Source organism: Hylobates moloch, unplaced genomic scaffold (genome assembly GCF_009828535.3).
Source record: "Hylobates moloch isolate HMO894 unplaced genomic scaffold, HMol_V3 SCAFFOLD_13, whole genome shotgun sequence".
Taxonomy (NCBI): domain Eukaryota; kingdom Metazoa; phylum Chordata; class Mammalia; order Primates; family Hylobatidae; genus Hylobates; species Hylobates moloch.
In genome coordinates, this window is record NW_026652288.1 from 57,832,007 (window position 1) to 57,847,644 (window position 15,638).

Below are 15,638 nucleotides of genomic sequence, written 5' to 3' on the forward strand. Positions count from 1 at the left end.
TTTAAATATGTAAAGGTCGTTACCATTATCTCCCACTCTTTTCCTGGCTACCGTCTCCATTTTCCTTAGTTGACATGATTTAAACCCTTCTTTCTTTCCTGTGATCTCCTCTTACTCCTAAATAGATTGAAAATGATGTTTTACAGACAGAAATTTTAAAATAACTGTAATGTTCCAGTGTCAAATAAAAATAAATCCTTCAGTCTTGCTATTTTGTTTTGGAATCTTACGATTATATTAGGTTGTTTATAAATCACTCCCTGCTCTAAAGGAGTCATACTGAACTCATGCTGGGCGAAGAAAACACCTATGTCTTTTTCATGTAACATCACCACATTCTGTTTGAGTTTCTGGACCTAAGTTAAGATGTATAGATTTATTCAGGTTCTTACTCATTTTAGCCTGTAGTTCTAGTGTCTCTTGATCTCCTTTAAGTTCTCTAACAGAAAATGTTCTCTCTTCCTAATGTAAGTGTAACTTAGATCATATGATGAAAATTATAAATGGAATAGTCTAAGAAGAGATACCTATGACAAACTATTAACTAATTCTCTTCAAAATGATATCAATATAGTAATTACCACTTGTCTTAGGTAGTGGATTTGATTCATATATTCAGTTAGCAATGAGTCACCTAAAAGTGCTATATTCATCTAGCTTACAATTCTTTATCTATCATAAAAATATTCTTTTCATTATCTATGTAAAATCTCTACTTAAAAATGTAAGAGTAAATTTTCTTCTAGGAAGCATGCTCTATATTGGCAATCATGGAAATGACATAAGAGCATGTGAAGAGAACTCTAGAAATAAAGGATAAAAGCAAGAATAAAAATATGAAAATGTATTCAATATACATTTTATTGATAATAGACTGTCATTTGGAGGATGTTACAGACCCAGGAAGCTAATAGAACTGATGTCAGCAGAAGTGTATGAAAGTCATATGCTTGTGATCCGTTCCTTTGCCTTTTGACAAATATCTATTCATTTCCATGGACTAAACAGAAAGATGAAGAAACTGATAACATATTATGACAGAAGAAATAGAATCTGTTTAAAATTACTGTTATACCTTTTAAACAAACCCAAAATTGGCAAAGATGCTTTTCCTCCAAAGGTTATCTATAACCTTTGAAACAAAGTGCATACATGAAGTTTTGCATTTCTATTTACTTATGTTCTTGCAATATTCTGGTTAAAAAAATGAATGAAGAGAAGCTATAATTTTTTCACAATGTAGGAAAATTAATCAAACAAACATGAAATACCTGTGGGCATCTGAAAGCACTGTAGCAATCTCCAGCTGTGGCAAATGGAACTGCATTTCCAAATATTGTTTTGGAAAAAAGAAGGTCCGTAGCTAGAAAATAATAAATAAAACTCTTTAGCATGGAGACAATAATGCAATCTTTGTTGTCAAACACAGAGTTTTCATATCACTTACTTAGTAAATATACATATTTATATATTAATTTTAAAATTTTAAGCACAAATGCCACAATTCTAGTATATATCATAGAACAGGCTCTCATTGAACAAATTTTGTTTAATGCAAAAATGTTCATATCAAGAATTGCCCTAACAAATGACAAGTACATTTGTAATTAAACAGAAGAGTTAAAACTAAATAAATGCATTATTACATTTGAAGTCATAGAATACTTGAAATAGGTAAAGTGAGGTCAGGAGCAAAATCACTGGAGAAAAAATGGTTATGTAAACACAAATGACAAAACGATAAAATTGAATGCTTATAGACAGCATATATAAAAAATCATTTAGGCAATTCAAAATCTCTCTGCAAAAAAGTATGCCATTTTCTTTTATTCATGTCTTATTGCATTATGTTATTCTTTTTATTTTTTTCAAACTTACTTTTGCTAACAATGTTAGCAAAATTTCCTGACTGGTAATAATGCTGAAGAGTCTACATAAAGTATCAAAAATAGAGCCATTGGATTAAAACAGGCTGGAAGGAACCCTAAAAGTCAGCTGCTTCAATCACCTATCATGTTTGAATCAAATATTATCCCAACCAAATCATCTAGCCAGTGGCTGTCACCTCCACTATGTATTCCAAATCTCTTCACTTTCAAGACTGCAAAATCACTGCATGTCCCAGGATGACATCAGTCTTTCAGAGGCAATTCCCAAAGATAGCATTTCTGGAAATATTTGTCCTATCTCCAAAGGGAAGTTTCAAAAACCAGGAAGCTTTCCATGGTTTACCAGAGCCAGCTTGTACCAAATAGTGAGAGCCAACTGTGTGCATCTCTTCCCAAGCCCAGGTACAATGAGGTCATGTTGGTAGCTTATGATTGGTCAGGGTGGGAATATATACACCATGTATATATTAGTGCCTAACACCACAAATCAGACTTTTTCTTCCCTGGATAACTGGTCGTCATTCATCTGCACACCACTATTTATTTGTGACATTTGTGGGTTAGGCTGGGGCACAGCAGAGACACAACTTTCAAAGCATCTATTGTTACTAACTCCAAAAGCATGTCAGTCAACAGCCAGTTTCATCAGCCAATTACACAATGATGACTCATAAGTATATATTCCAGTCTACCTGATCTGATGAGTTACAGAACATATATCAAACTCCTATTGGGCATCATTACTTGGATGACCCACAGATATCTGTAATTTAACATGTTCAAAGCTAAATGCATTATCTTTTTCTCCAAATTTACTTGCCCTACTCTATTTCCCATTTCACTAAACTGTTCTACCATCTGTCTTGTTATTTTAGAAACCTTTCTAAATATTCCATGTCACTAATTCTCACACCCCTTCTATCAGAAAATCCTGTAGTGTCTACCTCTTTAATATTTCTCAAATAGGTATCCTAACCCATGTTCCCAGTACTCATCACTTTTTATCTGAATTGTTACATTCGCTTCCTAATCATTTTTCATGGATACAATCTGTTCTGCCGCCAACCAACTCTATTCCTTCCCCTGCTTATGCCTTTATGCCTTTATTCCAATGGCTCCTTTAACTTGCAAGATAAAATTCAATTGTATGGTTTAGTATACACTGTTCTTCATGATCTGCTCTCTGCTAACTTCTCTAATAAGCTACCATCCCCCAACCTACATTTGATTTATGTTAGACAAAACCAGACTGCTTTTTATTCTCTGATATCACCAAAATGCTTCTCCCTTCCATGCTTTTGTTTCATGCTTCTTCCTCCTAAAACTCATTTTTTTTTTTTTTTGCCTCTTTTGTTAACTCAAAGTTGTCTTGAGATTGTTCAAGCTATCTGTTCCTATAAACCTCTTGAGAAAAGTGAGGACTTTTAATTCAACAGATACTTATTTACAATATATTTTGCATTGGGCAGTATTGTAGATATTGCGAACACAACAATGGGTGAAACAGAGGCCAGTGGAACCTGAGTCTTACCAGGAAGAGACAAGTTATAGAACAAATATTACTGTTATGGTAGGGGTGATACTTGCTATGGAAAGAAAATAGAGCAGAGAATAGAATGGGGAGGAAGAGAATTTAGTGGTGGAGAGTGGTTCTGGATGGTCTTATTTAGAAGATAAATTTCAGTAGAGACCCAAAAGAAATGAAGAGGTAAACCACACAGACAGCTACAGATGAATGTTCCTGGCAGATGGAACAGTAAGAGAAAAGGCCTTAAGATGGGGGCATGCCTGGTGTGTTCAAGGAACAGCAAACAGGCCACTGTTTCTGTAGTAGGAGTGACGACAGGGCTCAGGGCAGCAGAGAACTGAGAGGGAATAGAGGTGGGAAGGTCGTGGTGACTTTTGTTGACCAGTGAAATGCACAATTTTGTCCATAACAGCATGCACATTGAAAATTCACCTGACAGAAGTTGATGATGAATTACATGTGGGTGTAGAAGAAAGGTAGATGTTGAAGATGTTGCTAGGTTTTTGCTAGACTAAGTAGAATATTATTGGTGGCATTTACTGCAGTGGTAAACATTTGGGTTTGAGGAGCAGGTTTGGCAGGAAATATTAGAAGTTCAGTTTTGGATACATTGAGTTTGACATGCCTATTAGACATTCATATGAATATGCTGAGTAGACAGTTGGATTTTTGAGGTTAGGGTAGCAATCCAAGTTGGAAATGTGCATTTGGGACTGTCATTTAATAGACGGTACTTGAAATCTATTAATTTAATGAGATTCCCAAATAACAACTGAATCCTATAGCTCCCCGACATTCAGAGTTGTAGAAGATTAATAATAACTTGCATAACTTGCCAAGTCGATAAACAGTGAGAAAGACAGGAGAAAGAGTGGGTCAAGAAAGGCACAAAACCATTAGAGGATGATGTCCTGGGATCCAAATGCTGCTGATGCATCATGTAAGATGGAAAACAAGACTTTATCATTGAATTTAGGGAAACAGGCTATTGATGACTTTGATAAGGACTGTTTCCTGGAAGTGATATGAATAAGAGATTGATTAGAGTATAGCATGGGGAAAGAGAAATTGGAGAGTGCAAATTATAACTCATTTAAGAAATTTTACTATAAATGAACGCAGAAACTGGACAGTGGCTGGCTGGAAGGGTAGAACTCAAGATGATTTGCTCGTGATTATGATGAAAGAAATAAAATGTTTCTCTATGAAGAATTTAAATGATTCAGCAGCAGAATTGAGGATGTGAGAGAGATTAGAAAATGTGCTGAAATAATGTTCTTGAGTAGGTACAAGGCACTGAGCCTAGAGGACAAGAAGCAGGATTTGCCTTGGATGGGAGCATGAAGAGTTTATCCAGAGTAAACAGGAGGAAGCAAAGGAGATAGGTAAAGATTCAGGTAGGCTGGTAGATGTGGCAGTGGGAACTTGAGCAATTCCTTTCTGGTTCTTATTTTCTCAGTGAAATAGCAAGCAAGATCACCAGCAGTGAGTTAGTAGAGTGGAGGTATTAAAAATTTTGAAATTTGAAGCTACAGGAGAAGGTATAAGTTAGACATTTAGAAAAGTAGGAGAGAGAATGGACTAGGGAAGTGCAATAGGATTATTTGGCAGTGCCATGGATCTGTGAAAGCTTAGTACTCGTGTTTAAAATGGTATCAGTCAGAAGGGCTGTGTATTATTTGCCACATTCAGTTTTATGCTGCAAGCACAGAATGGGTGGAGATTTAATGTAATCAAGGCTGGATTTTTACCATGCAAGTTTGAGGAAGAAAAAGAGAGGAGAAACTGTATATATTTGACATTGTATGCTCTGGGCCCAGACCAACGCCTGGCAAAATGGCAGCTTTGTTAAAAAGCAGTCTAGTTAACAGCAGATAAGCTACTGAGTGTCTATTAGAAACTTAGAGTGCTAATAACATACTTATAACCATACACATCATTAAATAATAACCAATATTTATAGAGCATGTACTCTATCAGGGATGTCTAATCTTTCGGCTTCCCTGGGCCGCACTGGAAGAATAATTGTCTTGGGCCGCACATAAAATACACTAACACTAAGAATAGCTTATGAGCTAAAAAAAAGTCACAAAAAAATCTCAAAATGTTTTAAGAAAGTTTACAAATTTGTTTTGGGCCACATGAGGGCTGCAGGCTGTGGGTTTGACAAGCTTGTATTATACGTAAAACAATGACTAGGTAGGTTAGAAATATCATCTCTTAATCCTCACCAAACAAGAACAAAAAAAGAAGGAAAGAAAAAGGAAATGAAGAAAAAGCCTTAGTAGTAGTTTCTCATTTCACACATGAGGGAACCGAGGCTTACAGACATATGCCCAAAGTCACAGAGTTGATAAATAAAGAATTACACCCAGACAGTCTAGAGTTTATTATTGTAACCATAGTAATATAATGCTTCCACACTGTAGTAGATGGTGAATGTTCAGTAAATCATAGCCACCATTATTAATAATAATGGTTCATAATTTTATGACTATAATTTATATATTATGTATTCATGCATATACTGTCTTAATTTTTTTTGTTGCTTTCTATGACTTATGCACCATGGTAGGCACTGATGATTCAATGGCAATTGAGATGGGGTCTCTGCTAGTGAAATGCACTTTTTTGCCTCTTCATGTAGATGTGTAACTTTCTGGACAGCCGGCTGCATTTGCCCGGTGCATATGAAGTTCTGTAAATATGTTTTGACTTGATTGTATTATAAATTACTTTCTAGATAAGCAGTATGATCTATAATCTAAGGTCTATGAGTAGGACTTTGTTTTCCCTAATGCCAGTTACTAACTGTATGAATGGAACAAATTGCTTAACTCCCATATTACTTGTAACATTGTGATATAGTATCTGCCTTAACTAATAAAAGAGTGTTAAAAAGGTCAAATGAGATAATGTATTGGAAAATACCTGATAAATTATCATTAGAAACTAATGTAAATGCTTACTTTAAACCCTGCAAAAAGCTTCCACAAGTAGACCGAGGATATTAACTTTCTTATCCTTAATGTACCTGAGGATTTTAAGGTAGAGGGTTTTATCTTGGAAGGGCAGTATCTTACTTGTTACTGTCATTACATTTTTATTAAGAGTCCCCAGCTGGAGTGGTGGCTCACGCCTGTAATCCCAGCACTTTGGGAGGCCAAGGCGGGTGGATCGCCTGCGATCAGGAGTTCAAGACCAGCCTGACCAACATGATGAAATCCCATCTCTACTAAAAATACAAAAAAGTTAGCCGGGCATGGTGGCATGTGCCTGTAATCCCAACTACTCGGGAGGCTGAGGCAGGAGAATTGCTTGAACCCGGGAAGCGGAGGTTGCAGTAAGCCAAGATTATCACACCATTGCACTCCAGCCTGGGCAGTAAGAGTGAAACTCCGTCTCAAAAAAAAAAAAAAAAAAAGGCCCCATGGTGCATGTCATTGCAGAGGAAGTACGTAGCTAACTGTTTTTAAAAAAAGTAAGTAATTTTTGCACAATGCCAGGTCCTTCTCTGTACCCTGGCTACAACATATACCAACATATTGTTCAACGTACATAAGCAAATGGAGGCTTTTTGATTTTAAAATATAGATTGAGCACTTACTTCTAATTTGCATGGAAGTGAGATCAATTCTTATTTTGCTGAAAACCGTGTATCCAGCAGCTAAGTGTCCGTTGTCACATTCACAATCTTCCCTCCTACTTCCATTAAAAGGACATTGATATGGATTTTTTAGTCTGTAACAACATTGGAATATTTTAGTGTTAGATGCAGTTACTAGGTCATAATGTAGACAAACTTTGGGAGTAGAAAAATAAAACACACTCCTGCTCTTCGATATTATAGTGTCAACAAGTTAAACAAGAAAGAAGCAAAAATCACTTAAGGTGAACATAAAACATTTTCAATGAAACATTTAAGAAGAGCTTGTAGAAAAATAATTCAACGGCAATTCTTCTAGCTTTTATTACTGGAACTAGTTTGATTTTGTGAAAATGCACAGAGTTCTTAAATTCTTCCCTTCTTTATGTCCCACTTCTCACCCACAGTATTCTTAGTCAATCTCTCTGTTAATAGTCAATATTAACAATACATGTTAATATTTAAGGCTTTATTTCTGAACAGGCATTAACAACATCTGGTTTAGGTCCTAACGTGTCTACCTTCTCCTACATTATTTGTCTCACATGTAAGCTATTCAAGTATCACTCTGAAGGCTAGAAGTTCCAGTTCTCTTGGAGGACCATGAAAATGCTCAGATAGACCAAAACACGTCTCGTACCTAAAGGCATACACTTCAGAAAAGTTTTCTTCACCTTGGACCAGTGTTAAATATTCCTTAGGGTTCTCCAAGTACATGTCTGCACAATAAATCTAAAGAAAAAATATAAACATCTAGAAAAACTTTTTCCAAAGTTAATGATCAATGTTAAAATAAAAAAGGAATTGTTTTCATAATACCTTTATTATTCTTCCCTTAATGTTAAGGTAATAGTCACCATCCTTTCTAATGTGGTTTTTCACTTGAATTTCTTTGCAGGTGGTAAATGATTTACCTTCAAAGATAAATTAACACAACTTAACACAGAGCAAATTACAAACACAGCAAGAACTTAATCATAGAAATATTGCTACACTCTGAATATCTGACACTTTGTTTTGTGGAGTGTGCAACTACTACAGATATTTATTTTAACTGAAACTTATTGGAAACCCTTAGGTATTAGGTAGATTTTTGAAGTCTACTACTTACAGTCATTGGCATAACATTTCTTTTGAGCACCTGGTTTTAAATGGCTTAAACATAAGTCACTGGACAAACCATGTTTGGTAATGCATTTCACTTGTCTCTTCATTATCCCAATTCCACAAGTCACTGAGCACTGTGAACAGAGTAAAATTTGAAGGTAAACTATATTATGAATCATAAGGCCAGAAAATCCAAGTCTCTTTTTCTTAGACCAGGTATTTCTGGAGCACACTGAGGATCAGTAGTGGCTAGATCCACAGAAGACACAAAACTATGCTGGGGGCTGGATAGTCACAGGAGGGAAAAATCCTTAGGCATGAGCCTGAATCTGTGATTTCTCAGTTACTGGCTTCTTTTCATTCATTTTGTGCAGTTAGCAACAATACATTGTAAATACTTAATAAACATTAGTCAGTGATAGTAATTAAAACTATCTCATTAAGTTATATGCTAAGTTTGCAAAGCGATATTTACTTGCTTTCTATCAATTAAATTGGAAATAGAATATGATATAAATAACTTTTATTACTCATATGTTAGATTTATTTACTTCTTCACTTAACCAATAAATATTTCTTAAGCACTCACTCAAAGTGCAAGCCACTGTGCTATGTTCTCTGAGGAACAGAAGTAAGTATGAGTTATGGTCTCTGCTTTAAGCAAGTTATAGCAAGCATCAAACAAGAGATAAGATATTTATATAAATAACTGATAATGTGGTTTTTAGACAATAGTGGTCTGAGGCAACTCTGAGGAGCTAGTTAGACATACATACAGATTACCAGATTTCCCACACCTAAAAAGTCTTATTCAGAAGTTTTAAAATTCATAATCGTACACCAACCTTGCTCCATTTTCCAACTTTCCAAGTGGCCAAATGCAAACAGCTGTTAATGCATTTGTAAACCTGAGAGGAAGGCACCACAGGGCATTCTTGATAGACTACAGGCCGAAGTCGATGGAGCTTATGTTTCTTAGTAGATGGGATCTCGGTGCAATATGTAATCCTTTGTCTGTAACTAAATCCACAGTTGTTTGCACACTGAAAAATACATAATTACAAGAAAGAAAATGTCATTAACTTTAGCCAGGGCCTAATATTTGTCAGATGCTTAGTATATATTGTGCTGTGTCATTTCCACAACAATCCTATTTAATTAGCTTCATTTACAGATGAGCAAACATAGGTTCAGTCATTAGACAAGTTTCCCAGTGTTGTACCAATAAATGAAAGAAACTCAGATTCAGGCTAGATTTTCTATCTGTAGTGCCCGTGTGTGTGTGTGTGTGTGTGTGTGTGTGTGTGTTTTCATTACATTACCATCTTAATTGTATGAATTAATAAAACATTTTGAGGGTCCTTACCGGAAATAAAGGGTATCTATTAGCCTTAGATCACTGGTAACTACGTATAAGTTAGCACAAATGTATCTTCATAGATATCATGGAAAGTCTAATAACATTTGACTAAAATAGGTAAGTGATTTAGGTGTAAATTAAAGCCCCAATCCAAAAATGGGCAAATAGATTTCCGCTTTTAGCAAAAGAGGAGTAACAAGGAATAGATTTACCTTCTAACTTTAAACAACCAAAACATCTGAACAAAATATATAAAGCAATGGCTTTTAAGACACTCAACATTAGACAATGAAGAATAGTAATCCATGACAGATGAGAAACAAAGTGACACTATAAAATCATTCCAGCCTACTGCTTGGAAAACTTTCCAGGTCTTGGCACAAGGAAAGGAAGACAGCAGAGCTCTGACCAGCAGTGTGTACATACCTGTGAGGACACCAACCAAAGTGAGGCAATTCACCAAACAAAAGGCTTAGAAGTTACTTTTTCTAATGATCACACAGAACCAAATATAGTGCCTATTCCCTCCAGCTAGACTGGAAAATTTAAATACATGAAGAAATAGGTGAAGTACTCAAAAGGGTCTTGCCACAGTAGAGAGGAACAATTAACCCTAGATTAAACAATATACTGATCTGCCTACCAAATCTTAAGTGCAAGGCAAGAGAGGGTCAAACTGCTCTCCAACAAAATAAATGCAACCCATAACAAAACTCAAAATATATGTATACGAATAAAAAATATCTAGTCACCAAAAAGGTAAAATTCATGGCTGACATGCAACAGAAAATTAATTGGCATGCAAAGAACCTGGAAAATAAGACTCATAATGAAGAAAAAACCCATCTATCAAAACATCCCTAGAGGGGTGACAGCTGTGAAAATGGAAGAGTAAGGACATCTAAAAATTCTCTTTTCTATAATAGCAGTGACAAAATGGGCAAAACTTGCCAGATCAGTTTTTTCAGAACTCTAGATACTGACCAAAGACTTGCAGCAATCCAGAAGGCATTTATTCAATAAACATGGCTAACTCTTGGTAAGAAGAGCAAGTTTTGCGATGGTTTAATTTCCCCTATTTCCATTCTCTTCTTTCTAGCTCCATGGTAACCTTCAAAATCAACAGCCCTGTGATTATGGTGAAACCAGAATTCTGGCAGCCACTGGAGGGGAGCAGAACAGGCTTGGATATCATTCAAAGCCTCATTCCCAGAGAACTGTCATTATTTGAACTATTCAGTGGTTTTCTGGAAGACCTCACTTGCAAGAATGTCTTTATTTGACCTGACTTGCTCAGTGCTAAAAGTCTAGGGACATTTGTTGCACTCAATTAAAAACCATTGTTTAACTTTGCAGTTTCCAGGATGCTGAATAACAGTTGGAGCAACAACAGGCTAGCTAAAAAGGCTTAAAAGGAAAAGCTAGGGAATAAGATGTCCATCAGAGCTTTGAAAAGCTCCAATGTATTAATGGGATCTAGATGGCCGTGAACATGCATCAGATTGTACACATGTCCAGGTCTGTCTGCAAGCTCAGGAAGCATCTGAGGCGGGCCTGCAGCCTCTCTTCCAGCTGACCTCAAGGCTCTACACACGCAGAAAGTTAAGATTAAGGAACAGTTGTCAACAACCTGATGAGTGTTGAAGGCCACACCCTACTCCCAACCCCCCAACACACAGTACCTTGGCAAAGGCTAGGGAACCAAAATTATTGGTTCCAGATATTAAGGAAATTACTGTCTAGTCATAGCTGACAACTAAACTAAGTGAGCAGAGACTTCAGTGGCCATGTATGACAAAGAATACAGACTTAACAGTTAGTTCAGAAAAGTCACTAAAGAAACAAACAACAACAAACAGCAGCAACAACAAACCCTGGGGAGGAGGGAGAATCTGAATAGACATATCACAAGTAAAGAGATTAAATTCGTAACCAAAACACTTCACACAAGAAAAGCCCAGGACCAAATGCTTAAAGAAGAGTTAGCACCAAGCCTGCCAAAACTCTTCCACAAGACAGAATAAAAAGGAGCACTGCCTAACTCATCCTATGAAGCCAGTACTTCCCAAATCCAGACAGACATCACACACAAAAAAACTATAGACCAATATTTCTTAAGAATATAGATGTAAAGTTCTACAACAAAACACTAGCAAAACAATGCCAGCAACACATAAATAGGATTATACACCACGACGAAGTAAGATTTATCCCAGGAATGCAAGGTTATTGTAACATATGAAAGTCTATGTAATATACCATACTAATAGAAGAAGGGACAAAAAATATGATAATTTCAGTAGATGCAGACAAAACATTTGACAAAATCTAACACACCTTCATAATATAAACACGAAGCAAACTAGGACTAGAAGGGTACTTCTTCAATTTGATAAAGGGAATCTACAGAAAATCCATAGTTAGCATACTGAATTGGGAAAACTAAAAGTTTTCCTACAGAGAGCAGGAACAAGACTGAAATGTCTGTTTTTACCACTTCTATTTAACATTATTCTGGAATTTCTAGATAGGGAAATTGGACAAGGAAAAGGAACAAAAGGCATCCAGCTTTAAAGAAAGAAGTAAAATTATCTATTTGTAGATGAGATGATATTGTAAGTAGAAAATCCCATTTAATTCACACACTAAATAATTAAATCCCCTCCAAAATTTTCAATACACAAAAAACAATTCTATTTCTATACACTAGCCATGAATAATCAGAAAATGAAACTAATAAAACAATTCCATTTACAGAATATAAAAAATACTCAGGAATAAATTAAAAGAAGTGCAAGATTTGTACACTATGACATACTTGAAATAAGTTAAAACCTAAATTAATGGAAATTCATTCCACATTCATAGATAAGAAGACAATATTATTAAGATAATAATATTTATCAAATAGATCAAGAGTCATTGCAATCTCTAAAAAATCTCAGCTGGCTCTTACACAGAACTTGACAAACTGGTCCTAAAATTCACATGGAAATGTAAGAGACTCAGAATAGCCCAGTAATCTTAAAGAGGAAGGAAAAAAGTTGGTTCACTCATACTTCCTGACTTCAAAACTTACTATAAAATTACAGTCATCAAGACCACATGGTAAAATATATTGATAGGCATATAGATCAAGAAAATAGAATTGAGAGTTCAGAAATAAACCAATACATTTATGGTCAATTGTCAATTGATTTTTGACAAGGATGCCAAGCTAATTCAATGGGGGAAAGAATAAGCTTTTCATGCAGAAGGATGAAATTAGACCCCTACCTCACATCACATACAAAAATTAACTCAAAATGTATCAAACTCCTAATTGTCTGAGCTAAAATTATAAAAGTCTATGAAGGAAACATAGATATATATCTTTGTGACCATGAAGTAGGCAACAGTTTCTTAGATATGATACCTAAAGCCAAAGAACTAAAACAAAAAACAAAATAAATTTCACTTCATCAAAGCATACTATTAAGAAAGAGGAAAGATAACTCACAGAATTGGATAAAATATTTGCAAATCATCTAACTGATAAAAGTTGGTACCCAGAATATATAAATAATTTACAACTCACCCAGTGAAAAAATGAGCAGCCAGGCATGGTAGCTTATGCTATAGTCCCGGCACTTTTGGAGGCCCAGGAGGAATGATCCCTTGAGCCCAGGAGTAAGAAACCAGCTTAGGCAACACAGGGAGACCCCATCTCTAAGAAAAAAAAAAAAAGCCAGAAATGGTGGCACATGGCTGTAGTCCCAGCTACTCAGCAAGTTTAGGTGGGAGGATTGCTTGAGCCTAGGAGGTCAAGACTTCAGTGAGCTGTAATTATACCACTGCACTCCAGCTTGGGCAACAGAACAAGACTGCATCTCAAAAAAAAAAGAAAAAAAGAAAAAAAAAAGATGGGCAGAAGATTTGAATAGACGTTTATCTAAAGACATACAAATACCTAAAACACACACAAAAAGATACCCAACATCATTAGTCATTAGAGAAATGCAACTTAAACATAAAACAGATACCATTTCATACATACTAGGATGGTTATGTTAAAAAAAAAAGATGGATTATAACAAGTACTGATGATGACTGATGATGATATGGAGAGAGAAATAGGAAACTTTATACGTTGCTGATCGGAAAGAAAAATGGTGTAGCCACTGTGGAAAACAGTTTGGCAGTTCCTCAAAAAATTAAACAGAGTTATGATACCCAGCTATTCTATTCCTAGGTATATGCCCAAGAAAATTGAAAACATATGTCCACACAAAAACTTGTATGCAAATATTTCTAACAGCATTATTCAAACGTCAAAATTGGAATCAATCCAAATGTCCATCAACTGACACATAGACAAAATATAGTATATTCCTACAATGGAATATTATTTATCATAAAAAGGAATAAAGCATTGATGTATGATAAAACTTGTATAAAGTTTTAAAATATCATGCTAAGTGAAAGAAGCTAGACACAAAAGACCACATATGGTATGATTCCATTTATACCAAATGCGCAGAACAGGCAAATCTACAGATAAGGAAAGCAGATTAATGGTTGTCTGAGACTAGGAGAAAATGTGAGAATAAGGAATTACTACTTATGGGTGCAGAGATTTTTCTGGGAGTGATAAAAAGGCCTGGGATTAGATCATGGTAATGCTTGCACATACAGGTGATTATACTAAAATTCGCTAAATTATAAACATGTGCATAGATGTTACAATTAGATGTCCAGAAGAAGATGTTAAAAGGATAGTTTAAAAAAACACTTCAAGAAAAAAATAAAACTTGGAAAATTTTACCTACAAAAATAAAAGTAACTATGTTTCATATGTTCAAAATGTTAAGTAGAGATATGGAAGACATAAAAAAGCTGAAATTAAACCTCTAAAGATGAAGATGATAATGGCTTAGATAAAAAACAGACCGGATGTGGATCAGACATCAGAAAGAAAAGAAAAGCAAATGTAAAGACATCCATATAGTGGAATATTATTCAACAGTAAAAGAAAAAGCTATTGATACATACTACAACCTGATCGAATCTCAAAATACTTACATTGCAGCAGACAAAAAAAAGTACATACTGTATGATCCACTTATATAAAACTCTGGAAAATGCAAACAAGTATAGTGATAGATCACTAATATAGACAACAGGTGAGGTCACTTATTGGGTGGGGAAGGAAAAGGGGGGGGAAAGAGATTATAAAGCAGCACAAGGAAACTTTTGGGAGTGATGGAGATGCTCTTTATTTTGAAAATGGTACTGGTTTTATGGCTGTGTACATGTGTTAAAACTTATTAAGCTATATATTTTGAATATATGTAGTTTATGGTTCATCAATTACACCTCGATAAAGCCATTTCTAAAAAGTGGACAACTGTACAGGGCCAGTTTGCCAAATTGTTCCTGGTGGTTGGTTTCACAGTTGGCACCTACTGACACTTCAGACTTGCACTAGAGTTTAACACATATGTCACTATTACTCTATTTGCACCGTCCAACTGTCAGTGTTTATTCCTTAGATTGATATGCATACCATCATCTGCCTTCATATTCAAATTTTATACCCAGCTTCAGCTGTGTCAAATTGTAGATCCAGCTGTTTTATCAAGGAGCAAAATTTCTCAACTTCCTTTCTTTACCTTACCTGTGATGAGTCTGCTGTTACCACAATGTAATTGCAAGGAGGGTTCTTGCAATTCTTGGATGTAAGAGATATGGTTGAAGAATTACAGACTATTTCATCCACTTGTCTGATTTGGTTATCTGTGCACTCCATTCGTTGATGTGAATCTTTTCTTTCACATGATGTTGAACACTAGAAATGCAATAACCAAATGAATAACACATTCTTATGTGCAGTGTCTTTGAAAATTTACTTGTCGATACTCACATTCAGCCTCTCTCTTTCCATCCCCTTGTGCTGCACACAGTCCTGACTCCAACATTGCCTCTGAGAACAAGGTCGGGTGGACTGATCACACATTTCTTCAACCACCTGACCAACACCTTTCAGTCTGCAGTATACATCCCTCTGCTGAACTCCAGAGCCACAGGTCACAGAGCACTACAAAGGAGTCCAGTTGATTTGAACAATTA

General features: G+C 35.5%; 1 protein-coding gene across 1 annotated transcript in view; it reads right to left on the reverse strand.

Annotated features, from left to right (window-relative positions):
* Nucleotides 1–15,638, reverse strand: part of ADAMTS20 (ADAM metallopeptidase with thrombospondin type 1 motif 20) — a 200,847-nt gene that overhangs the window by 13,988 nt on the left and 171,221 nt on the right. The window contains exons 30-37 of the mRNA XM_032173750.1: nt 15,433–15,606; nt 15,187–15,357; nt 9,016–9,213; nt 8,175–8,304; nt 7,883–7,977; nt 7,704–7,795; nt 7,025–7,158; nt 1,272–1,363 (exon numbers count right to left, since the gene is read on the reverse strand). Of these exons, the coding sequence (XP_032029641.1) occupies nt 1,272–1,363; nt 7,025–7,158; nt 7,704–7,795; nt 7,883–7,977; nt 8,175–8,304; nt 9,016–9,213; nt 15,187–15,357; nt 15,433–15,606 (1,086 nt within the window). The remainder of the gene's footprint in view (nt 1–1,271; nt 1,364–7,024; nt 7,159–7,703; nt 7,796–7,882; nt 7,978–8,174; nt 8,305–9,015; nt 9,214–15,186; nt 15,358–15,432; nt 15,607–15,638) is intronic.